Raw genomic sequence first — 12,717 nt, forward strand, 5'->3', positions numbered from 1 at the left:
TAGAAGAAAGAAAGTCATACAGGTTTTAAATCACAAGAGGGTGAGTAAATGATGACAGAATTTTTATTTTTGGGTGAAGTATCACTGTAAGTATTTTCTTAAATTAGGAAAGTTTCTTTTAAACATTTAAAAATGAACATCCATACAAAATCCATAAATAAATGGATGGAATTAGCGACATTAAAAAACGAAAACAAAGTGACTCTTTCAAATCAGAACAACAAAACACAGAGCCTATTTGTTAAACCCTCGTAATATTCTGCGTCTTCATATATCCATGCCAATTGAAAAAAAAAACACGAAATCCGAGAGCAGCATTCTCCAGACATCCCTGCCTGCTCCCCTCCTTGGCTTCCCTCCCCTCGTGGTCCCTCATGAATGAAAAGTCTCAGTCACTCAGGAGACATTTCTCTCCGGCGGGTGATGCAGTGGTCTGCGTTTGACTGGCGTCTAGACAGAACCGCTTAATATAATCAACATGTTCTGGTCTCTGAGGGACACTGCCATTGTGTCTTCCAAAAAACTCTGGAGGAGAAATGCATTGCATGTCCTGATGCAGCATTCGGTTTTCAATGCGAGACGATCTATATTCTGTCTGCTTTTACCACAGCGGGCGCTCTAAAGATTTCAAAGGCTTTTGATAGTGATGGTAGAAACAGGAAATGAGGAGAGAAGTTGTACTTGAACTCGTGTCACCAGCATGTACATCTTGGCTTGAACGCAACTTGTTCGAGAACCATCAGGACACAGCGTCAACCAGCGTTTTGAAAGCATTCATCTAATATAAATGATGTGGGCTTTGTTTCTTGCTGTCTGTCTGCTTGCTTGCAAAACCGTATCGAAAATCCTCCCTCTGGTGAGATGAGACACCCACACATGCGGTGTTCTCTCTCCTCCGCTCAGTCTAGTGCTGCACCCTATTTTGGATTAGATGAGGGAGGCCTTTCCAGAAGTAAACAAACACACACACACACGCACGCGCACGCGCACACGCACACGCACACGCACACACTTGAGAGACTCTTAGGTTGTGCTGAACAAAGCACTCTCAAAATCATAAAGTGCTGCAACCTCCTCAGATAAAAGCTCACTCGCGTAAGATGTCCAGCTGGGATGAATTACTGATGGACTTGGATATATGGGGTACTGGATAAATAACTGATGAGCACAAACCTGTGAATAGTTTTTACACTTTTAAACATTTTCTAATGTGAAGATTGTGTTGTGTTTTCCATGCTAGTGTGAACAAATGGAATTGCAAAAATATTGTTTTAGGACAACCGGTCTTCCATCGGTCAGACAAACAGACTGTCCTATTGGAGACTAAAATGATTGGTCAGGAAAGATAGAGAGTCTTACCGGCTGCAGAGAGAGATCTTGACTCTGTGCCTGGCTCGCCCGGCTCAGGAACGACCACGTGGTGAGTTTATAGTGGTTGAGCAGGCACACGACCACCACCACCATCACAGTCATCACGACGATTATGATCACAATCTGCACAAACTCCAGTTCAGCTGCAACACAAAAGCCCAGAAGGCATTTAGGCACTCATAAAGTGTAGGTCTTGTTATGACAAGAAGATGGCAGCAGAGTCAAGCTACTGTGCATGAATCATGTGGGTTCCCAGATTTGTAGAATCATTTAGCAGAAAAGAGCCATTTTGGTTTGAGATGGAAAACAATAAAAGAGATCAAATTAGATTAAATAAACATTACAATAATACAAAAAAACAGGAAGAAACATTAAATAGCTGCTGTGGTGTGTGTGACAAAACAACTAGACAGACTATAAAGTAAATAAACAAGTGGACAAAGTGTCGAGTACCATAAGAGGTCCAACAAGTGCCATGTTTGATTTGTATTTGAGTGAATGATGATCCACAAGTTTGAAGCTCATGTCTACTTTTATAAATTCGGTCGTCTTTGTCTGCAAAAGAGGGTTGGAAAACCAAGTGATGAAGTCAAACACAGCTTGATTCGTGTTTCTGAAAAGCCTGTGTTCCGTTTGAACACGAGGACCAGAGACCTGCTCTCTCAGTCAAGACCAAGGCTGTTTCTCTGAATGAGACGCTCTGTAGAGATACTTTGAGTCCACGGGCTTTTCAAAGCACAAAAATGAGCTTCAAGAATCCTCCACCAACTGTGCCGAGAGACTATTCTGGAACCTTGTACAGTCGAGCGAACACAACAGAGAGTGTCATGGAGAGAGAATAAAAGAATGCGCCGTTTCCTGCAATGCAGTACTGCGGGATACTGGCACTCGCACATCAAAAGAAACAAACACTTCTCTCCCAATTTAGGGCACAAGAGGAGAAACCAAAAAGAGGAGGAGAGAGAAAGAGAGAGCAGAAGGGGTGGGTGCTGAATAGAAAAAAGACAGACAAAAGAAGTGACAATCAGGCAGGAGGGCAGATAAGAAATAAAGAGACTTGGATCGCAGTGCCGGTAAGAGCAAATACGACTACAGACACAAATCTATTAGACTGGAACTGAATCAATATAATACAAAATCACTGCAGGCTTCATGCTGGCACGAGAACGCTCAGCAGTTCCTATAAGACAAAAAACAAAGTCTTGTGCATAAAGGCACAACGCTCAGGTTTTGTAGACATGGAGGTAACGGGTAACTATTGAAAATGCACTACGCAAGTTGCTTAAGCAAGCATCTTTATTCTCCACACCTACACCGTTTGTGCTATGAACATGAATGATAAATTCAAGCAGGCAACATCTATCAGAATATCATAGAGACTTTTCTAAGTGATCTGACTTCTGAATTTCCCAAGCTTCCCAACCATATCCCTTAAAACTATCACAATTAAAGGTCCAGTGTATGAAACTTAGCGGCATCTAGTGGTGTGGTTGCGAATTGTGACCGACGCTCAACCCTCCCTTATGAAGCACTACGGTGGCTGACACAGGACTAAGATGTCGTCACGTTTTCACTTCTTTGCCGAAGGAGATAACGTATTTACGAAACGCGCTCTGTAGAGCAGTTTGTCCGTTTAGGGCTACTGTAGAAACAACATGGCGAATTCCATGCAAGGGGACCCGCGGCGTACATGGATAGAAACAGCTCGTTCTAAGGTAATAAAAACATAACGCTTCATTATGTAAGATACACCTCTGAAGCATAGTTACGTATTATATAGCATTCGTGTCAATAAATTGGATCTTTAATGCAGACAAAATTTCCCGGTGATTGTTTGCCGGTTCTCAATATGTGGTAAACATCATGTCACGAAAGTGGAATGACAAAGAAGTCTGGGTGAATCCAGCTGAGCTGCACAAGAATTTGTTGGCACTGTTGCAATACAGTAAGCGAACAAGTTGATGACAGGCTCTTCTTCTGGTTTAATCACTTGGCTCTGCTCTTTCGTACATGCAGAGAGAATTTGTCCTTCATCGGAGCGACGGCGCTGTTCTTTGATTGTTACTACATCCTGTCCTGGTCGCCTACTGACACACTCTTTGTCCTATTTAACACTGACCTCTTATGCCAATCACAGAGAGAGAGAATGTGTCTGGTTATCACAGACTGCGGGTCTGGATATCACTAGACACACCACTGACTGCGGCAAAAGGTCTGGTGCGTTTGCGGCTTAAGCTTGCCAAGAACCGCCTACTTGGACAGAAAGAGACATCTGACTGACATGTGAAGCGTTCAATCACAGTTCATTTTTTGTTTTGTTTTCCTTCTTCAGCACAACAGACTGGCAATAAAAATATTATTTATGATGTTCAATTTGAAGGAAAATGCAAAAGAGACTGTAACATTACTGTTCCCACGGAAGCTGCCAATAATGCCTTGCCAATCAGATTAGCATTTACTAATTGAAGAAAGTCTTTTTTGTGCAACATGCATCAGACGGTTGGTGAACAGACTGTAGGTGTACTGTGGGCGTCTGAGGCTGAGACTAGCGTATCACAGACTGCAGATTAGCCTTACACAGTTTCTCTCTGCAGACCACAGAGAGAGGATCAAAATGCATCAGGCTATTCTGTCACCAGGCAGAGCAGACTAGAGTGCCAGACCAGACAACGGTGCGTGCGTGTGCGTGCAGGGGGGTAAGGAGAAGAGAGAAGGCAAGAGAGAGAGTGGAGGTGTGTGAGAGAAGCAGAGAATTTTTTTTAGATATGTAGATGTGGATAGAAGCAAGCGTGTGTTGAAGGTGGACATGCTCAATGGAATAGGCTTTTACATTCGTCCACACACGCCCTTTAAATGCATTAACCAATTTACTGTGACATTTCACATATTGGTGCCCATGTGAACGTATCTGAGAAACCCGATGGCCTGGATCTTAAAGATCCTTTTTAACCTTTACATACTAAGTGTTGGAGGGTGTGGCGTAAAAAGCTCAAGTCTGGTACCCAGAAGAGATGGCACACGCTCACCTGACCCGTCTTCTAATCTAACCTAACGTTCACAAAGAAGTGTGTGTGTCAGTGTGTGAACGACTTCCCTATGTAGCCAGATCTGTTTAGATGCCTTATGCTACGAACACACACTAATCCTAAATAATTTACGCCACTGCACATAACACCCGGTGCCACACATGCACGGCTCATCCAGACAGCCTGAGAGATGGGCATCGCCAACCAGACGCTGCATCGTGCCGGGTAACAAGAGCAGGTGTGCTTACCTGAGGTCAAACCCTGCCCGATATGTACACAACCAGTGTGTGCCACCACTCACCAACACAACAAACAAAACCTTATCATATAGCAGCTTTTTGTCTTACGCCTGCATTTTTGCGTCTTATGTCTGCAAAATATGAAAAATGCATTCAGTGCATATACATTTTTCTCTCTTAAAGGAACAGTTCACCCAAAAATTGTGTGATCATTTACTTACCCTCAGTTTGTTTCAAACCTGTATACATTTACTTATGTATAACACAAAAGAAGACATTTTAAAGAATGTGAGAAACTAAACCGTTCTGTGGCACCATTGACTACCATTAGATTGTTTCCTACATTAGTAGTCAATTAGGGATGCACCGATACCATTTTTTAAAGACCGAGTACGAGTACCGATATTTTTTTCTGGTACTCGCCGATACCTATAACCGATGCCTGTATGATGTACAATAATGTTAATAAACCAGTATCTTACTGGTACATTTTCTTTTTTTCTTTTGTTTTTAGGTCTACTTAAATTTAAGTACTATTTTTTAATCAAGTTCTATTTTTTATGATAAGTAGCACAATTTTACTAGCTCATTTACTTCAGTTTACTAAAGTAAACAATATACTCTGTGGTCAAATTATAAAAAAATTAAGGGGGGTGGGTGTGGTAAAATATGAGTGTATTATAACTTGTTCAAGTCAACCGGACTTTCATTTTGACGGGACCCCGCAAAGAGCGTTTGTTTAAGTTAACCGAACTTTTATTTTGACGGATCGCCGCAAATGGTGTTTGGTTATGTGTTCGTGTCCTCGTGCAGTGAAACGCTGGCGCTGAAAGCTCCACAAGCACAATGCGTTCAGTACACGCAACCGCACCACTCTTTCACACACGGTAACGCAAAACAAGCAGAATACACATTTAAACAGTATCTGAATATTTCGTTAACTGTTACGTTAGCTGTTAAGCGCTAATTTCTTGTTAGGAAATGCCTGGATTCCTCGATTCCGTCCGCGTTTTCGGCATTGCGGAAATCATAGGGCTCTATGCATGTCACGTGAGGTATCGGTCTTTGGTATCGGTGTGTCATTACGAGTACGAGTACATGAGCTTGGTATCGGGCCGATACCGCATCCCTATAGTCAATAGTGCCCCAGAACTGTTCGGTTACAAGCATTCTTCCATACTTTTTCTGTTCAGCATAACAACTAAATGTACACAGGCAGTAAATGATGACAGGATTTTATTTTTTGTGCCAACTATCCCTTTGAATAAACCCATGACCTTGCTTCTACTTCATATTATACTGGATATCATTTACATGCCACTTACACCAAATATGTATATTATTTCTGTTTAAATGCTTGCAGAAACAATGAAAAGAGACTAAATCTTAAACTGAGTACTACTAACCACAACCCTAAGGCTACGTCTCTACAGCAGTGGACATTTGGAGGGATGAAATTGACAAGCAGAATGATTTTGTTTGTCAGCGTGTCTATCGCAGTGAGGGCGCCGCTTCATAACTTCAGTGTTTTGACAGGTGATTGAAAACATCAGTGGCGAGATGGCAATGAGCATTTCCACCGTGTGCTACAGAAATTCTTCTACGCAGAAGTTTCCTCAGTTTGGATTTCATTTGGCATCTCTTTACGCGAAACGTAACAAAATTTCAAAAAAAAGGTCTGACAAACTTGTCTGTGGGTGTTTGTAGAACACCGATCACACAGGTTGTCTGTGTGCTGAAATGAAAGGCCAGAGGCATGCAGGGACAGCGAGAGGAGAAAAAACACAAAACAAGCTGGCAGACTGGCACCCCACTGAGCACCAGGGGAGTGGGCATCCAGCCCGGCTCTGCAGAAGAGCCACTATACACACACAGCACAGACAGTCTGAACTGGGCATCGCAACCACGCACGCCAACGCAGCCTGATCTCCACAGCTATTCCACACGGGAGCTTTCAACACCAATAATAAGATTGTTCAAAACAGCGCAGATGTTGGAGGAGAGAAGCACATATTTTGACTTTGGAAACGTTCGTTTTATTTCTGTGACAATGTCTAATTACAGATTCAGCAAACGTAATCATAGGCTACGTTTGCCCGAGCCGAATACATAAGCGGAGCTTTTTTCGGGTGGACATGACCAAACGGATGGCAACTAAGGTGTGGCGACCTAAACTTGCGTGTTGCGTACCAAACAGCGACTTACCAAGCCCACAAACTCTAACAACCATGACCGCAATTACAAAAACCTTGCCAGACGTGTTTTTCTGCTTTATTTCGTTTAAAAAGGCGCAAGATGCGGAACAGACCGCCTCGGGGCATGCTTAGCTATGAAGGCAGTTTCTAAAAGATCTGTTGGAGGGAAAATAAGCTCTGCTTTCTAAAACATTCCTTCATGACCGCTAGATGAACTTGCATGGAGAGCCTCAGCGGTGAGAATCACACTACTCCATCTGAGAACATTAGTGTGGGACAAAATTTACCGGAGACGTTTCCAAAGAGCGAGTTCAGCGAGAGGAGAAAGAGGCGAATGAAGAAACAAGAGGAGAGAGCCGGTTCTTGATTTCTCAAAGCTGTGTTGACGTTAGCCACACCCTCTTCTTATTAAAACTTCGCCCTTCATGGGTGGTCCTGTTTATCTCTATAAAGAACAAAGTATGGATTTCTAGCGTGTCCTTGGTTTACTCGGGCTGTCTTGGTTAATGAGTCACACTCCCTAAGGCTGGATCCTACAACCAGCTGCAGTTCTGCTTTTAAAAGCCTGGAGCAGAACACTTATGTGCAGTAGGTTACAGGTTTGGGACTTGCTCGGAGCGAGATCTGTTACAAATACTCGTGGGGACAAAAGAAGCCGTTCTGCTGAAGTACTACAGGTTTCATTATTCTAATCTTACACGGGCAAGAAGGGACTATTTCAGAATTCAAGATGAACCGAGCTAAGGCCATTCTTGATAAAGCCGGGTATTGTGCGTGGGCATCGGGATCATCCTGGGTAATGCCAAAAGCACTCAGACTGGCATGACGACACTGGCCTTTATCAATAATTCAGAGTGGCACCTCGGGGCTGCTTAACCCGGCACGGCTTTGGATGTGCTGAGCTCACTGTGGAGCCACAACCAAGAAAGCCTGTTAATAGACAATTTCAGTCGGACTCGGTACCAAATATATTACTTTTTATGCTTTCTCCAGCCACCATCAAAGACTGTGTTGGTCTTACGAGTTTGATGGGGGTTTTTTTTGCAAAGTGCATCTCTAAAAAAGCCATCATTCACAAGCGTATGCTCGTGTTTAGCAGAGATGCCACATTAGATGGCATATCTTGGATGCTCTGTAAGAAGCAGGCCGCCCAACACGTTACTGAAAGGCCTTTTCTGTCTGCTGTGTGGGAATTCCCCTGGACTAAATTCATAATTTATGATCCAGACAGAATATGAACTTCTCACTCCAAGAACAGAGAAAGAGCCTGTGTTCATCAGCCTCCAGCCAACCACAGCAGCAAACTGCTTGAACCAAATGCCAAGACTCCCAGAAACAAGACAGAGAGGTCAAATCTAGACAGACAGCAATGCACTGGACAGAGTGACATGTAGAAATACTAACAGTGTTAAAGAATGCATCAATATCTTAAATATTAAATGCATCAATATTAGTGAACAGTTGAAACCCCCACACTGATTTATATTTCTAAAGGCTTGTTTACTAAGGATGATCATAATAACTTTCAAGTTCACACAACTGTAACTATAAAGACACAAAAGAACAATGTTGTTGTGATCACTTTTAGAGCGATTTTTCCAGCAGATGAACAATAAAACATTGACAGCCAATCAAAATTAAGTCTCAACTGTTGCAAGCTAGCTTGAACGTTATCGTTCAATGTTATGTATGCTAAAAAACGTTATTAAAATTCTATTTTATATAAGTTATTTTTAGTTATCTTTTTATTATTTCTGTAATAAATTATTATTCTGTAATATTATTTTGCCTTAAATGTACTCTCCAGCCTAGCATTTCGACAGAAACTATGAATACCATGGCATTTTTTTATTAAGGTCAAGAAGAACATGCATAATTTAAATAATTATATTACATTTACACATTTGATACACACCAAATGAGATTTACAGTGCATTCAGGGTATACATTTTTATCAGTTTACGTATTTCTTGCGGTTCGAACCCATGACCTTTGCATTGCTAAAGCAACTGAGCTACAGAAACACATGTCAAGCGTCAAGTTTCACAAAGAAAGTTGCTTTTAAAATAGGTTACACCTAGACAAGCAGCTCAAGATGTGAATGTGTATCATTAATATTATTGCTAAACGATAGTGTCACAGTGTACGTGAAATGAGATCATACAAACACAGTCATTATAAACAAATGCGTTCTGATGTCTGCTCGGAAGTAACGCACTAGACGGTTTGCCCGGGGCTCTTTGTTTATAAAGTCCGGAAGGCAGCAGACATTTGCCCCCAAACACTGTCTGATGGGTTTACGCACTAGACACATTTAAGACAGACTGCTGGGATCGCGGAGCGCTGAGATCAGACGCTCTCACGGATGTTAATGTAACGCGACTGATAAGAGCATATACAGCCAGACGAGACCGCGGGCGAAATGAAAACACACATTTGCAGACATCAAACAAAGAGCGGAAAAAGTCCGACAAAGTATAACACTCACAGATCTCCATTCCCTGGAGTTGGGATCCGCATGTGACGTTGGAGCCATCCGGTGCGGTGAGGTTTTGCATGGAGCACGATTGATACTGTAACCGGTGCGCGAGACAGCCGGTGTGAGCACGTCCAACAGCTCGCGCAGAGACCGAGAGCTTCCGCCCGCAGTCTTGACATGCTGTTTCTCACGACATGATCTTCGGTAATCGCTCCACTGTGCGCTGACTTACTCAACTGAACCGCTTTCTACCCTCTTCTATCTTTCTCTCTGAAACCCCCGGTTGTGGGATCGAGCTGGAGGAGTTTATCTCCACCCCCTCCTGAACACCCCAACCTCTTTTGAGGAGTCTGTTCGTACGCGCGCACTGGTCTGTCAGTGACCGCCGGGAGAGGGGGGTGCTCGGGTGTCTAATGTTACACCTCCCCATTAACGGCAGACGCAAGCAGTCTGGCGGGACTGACCTTGGCGTGGCCCCCGCTGTCTGGCGACACAGAGCAAGTGTCCGCAACTAGCACCCCCTCAAACTACAGCCACCGTCACAAACGGCGCACTTGACGTGGGCCCGTTTGCGCGTTCCCGTGAATTCCACCGGACCTCAGAAGGTTCGTGTGCCGTTTTATGGTTTGAAGGATGCTCACGATCAGAATCCCAACTGTCTTTATGTTTTAAACGGGAGATAATTATTTTTTTCTCTAAATAGTAAGAAAGAATACTTTGCACATTCACTTGCATTTCTTATTGATATAAATATCGTTAGTATGCCACATAAAATCGCTTACAAACGGCATAGAAATGGCTTTGCAAGCTAAGACGGTGTGAGAAACCTGTACAGTTTTCCTGTATTTTTGACTGTTGCCTAGAGCCTTCCGGGTGCGCGCTCCATCGGGTGTCTCGCTTACGTCACTAAAGTCTGGACCGCAAGGGTTTAGGGTGCCATTTGGGACAGGACAGTCTGTCTATAAATAACCTTACAGCTATATGGGCTTTTATTGAGGGGCATAGCAATAAACCCGAATCCGCACTGGGGTAAAGAGAAGGAGGAGATGATAAATAAACAGTCTGTAATTTTAAGTGTTATCTTAAGGTTCTCCCTCCCCGCATTCATAGATTTTTCAAGCATTTCATTCTGACACATTTCCAGACAACTTCGATGTTCACAGATCAAACGCTTCAAAAAATATTCCTTAATCAAAACTGTTTTCATACTAGGGAATGAACACATTCAACAGCAAATTATTATACAGCGGTTCAAAGAGATACCGCTAAATTTAATATTTTTACATTTTTCTTAAAGCATTTCATCCCGACTAAAGATCTAATGCTTCTCAATAAAACACTTAATTTCCTGTGCAAAATGAAGACCGCAATTCAAGTTATCTTTTTTCACTCCAAATACTGCTATCATTGCTGGCTCTGCCAGAGACATCCACATGAAATGTTAACTTTTAAAATCTCACCCCTAGTTAGCAATTCAACCCTCAGGGGAATAAAATGACATTTATCTGTCTGAAGTCTAGTCTGGTAGTAGAGTCGATCCACACACGCACGTATGCATGCAGACACATCCCCCATTAAAACAGACAAGGGGGAGAGAGACACAGTCTGGGGGGGGTTTAGGGGTCAAGTCTGGATTTGAATGGCTGTCTGAGGAGGAAGTCTCTGGGGCATTGAGGTGGATTCTCTCAGCATGCTAATGCTACCGGGGTCTGGTTTGGAGGTAGGAGACCTGCCTAAATATAAAGACACCAAACAATATCCTTCCTACCATAAAACCTAACTTTATTTAATTGAAGAACACTTAAAAAACATTACCTCAACAATAACCATTCTTTATAGAAAAAGTAAGAAAGATTTAAATCACATGGGTTTTCTGTTGCTTTCTGCTAAACAGCGCCACCTGCTGTCTCCCATAACCACATAGAAGTATCTCTTTCGAAGTAAAACAAGCTCCTAATATTTTCTTGAACTAAAATGATCTCTTCTCTTATAATTATCTATTCTAAAACAGTCGACATGCTTGATTATTTGCCTGATATTAAATTGCTGGTGGTTGACAAATGCAATGATCTCTGCAATGCAATCCTGCATGTCATGACCCAACAGACATAGCTCCGATTCTTATAAACAGGTAGTTCACCGCAATCCTTGTAGAATAAAGCAACATAGTTAACAAGAATTTAACTGACAGCTCCTAACAAACCACGAAACATGATGCGATCACACAACATGTCCAACAAATAGCTGATGACTAGATACTTAAAATGCCAATGCTGTTTTACAGATTACTGCAAGAACCAAATTACACGCTGCGCCCGACTTGATGACAGGTTTCTTTTTCACGAGCCATCCAGGCTATGTGGCAGCTATAAAACTGCGCAGTCTGGTCTATCTACAGAGGGAAAGTCCTGCAAAACAAACACGTGGAAACATTCCAGTTATAACCTGTAATATAACTGCAAATAAAAAACGGCAGCTCTCTGCCGAGACGCTTCCTCGTGCATTCTGTGATACTGGCTCAAATCCCTGCAGGATATGCCGTGTGAGGGGGGAAGGGGAAATTGTCTGTTTGTCTGAGTGAGTTTATGACTGGGGATTGCTATCTGCAAAGCCAAGATGGGTCGCCTGCAGATGTGATACATTGCAGTGTGTGTGTGTGTGTGTGCGTGTAAAATCACCAGGTATTGAGTTTTTTTCACCTCTCCTGCAGCCTGCTGAGCATCGTAATGGGTCGTCTGCCCAGGAGTGAGGTAATGTCTAGGTTTAATGCCAGCCTCCTGCTCTGGCGCGCACACACACACAAACACCGAAGGGGCACAACAGGAAGAACAGCAGGCGCCACAACTCCCAAAATGGCTGCTGTTGTGACTCCTAATGATGCTGACAACATAATTAGCATTTTGCTAACGAGCCACATGGCAGAGTTTCCGTCCCCGGACGCTGCCATACGGCCTTGCGGACGACACCTGTCTGCTCTCAGACCCCTTTACGACACATCATCTCCTGTAACACAAACACAAAGTTGAAGATCTCGGATGACAAATAACCCTGTCTTTCAAGAATTACATCGCTGCGCTCAGCAGGTTGTCGGTTCAACTCACAGTCGCAATGAAAAACGCAAACCTCACCAAATAATAACGCCACTCTATATGACTATCTTCTGTGTTTACAAACATGGCTCTGCGTTTTCGCAAGAGATGTTAATGTTGCTGCCGTAGCTTTAAATATTTAAAGAAATAGCCCAACTAAAAATTCTGTCATCATTTACTCACCCTCAGGTCTCTTAAAACCAGCTTTTAGTAGTTTTTCTCCATTTAATGAATTAGTTACGTCATTTAGTTACGCTCATCTCATTTTCTGACTCAAACCTTTATTTGACTTTCTCAACTAAAATAATCCATCATCTG

General features: G+C 42.8%; 1 protein-coding gene across 3 annotated transcripts in view; it reads right to left on the reverse strand.

The window, feature by feature from the left end:
* The window catches only part of ldlrad4b (low density lipoprotein receptor class A domain containing 4b), a 42,361-nt gene that overhangs the window by 6,595 nt on the left and 23,049 nt on the right, over positions 1-12,717 (reverse strand). For 2 of the 3 annotated variants that reach the window (XM_057340219.1, XM_057340218.1), the window contains exon 4: positions 1,360-1,514. In XM_057340219.1, coding sequence (XP_057196202.1) covers positions 1,360-1,514 — 155 coding nt within the window. Of the gene's footprint in view, positions 1-1,359; positions 1,515-9,319; positions 9,845-12,717 lie in introns of those variants that run through there. The other variant, XM_057340220.1, reaches the window with a different exon arrangement.

Source organism: Triplophysa rosa, linkage group LG8 (assembly GCF_024868665.1).
Source record: "Triplophysa rosa linkage group LG8, Trosa_1v2, whole genome shotgun sequence".
In the NCBI taxonomy this organism is placed as follows: domain Eukaryota; kingdom Metazoa; phylum Chordata; class Actinopteri; order Cypriniformes; family Nemacheilidae; genus Triplophysa; species Triplophysa rosa.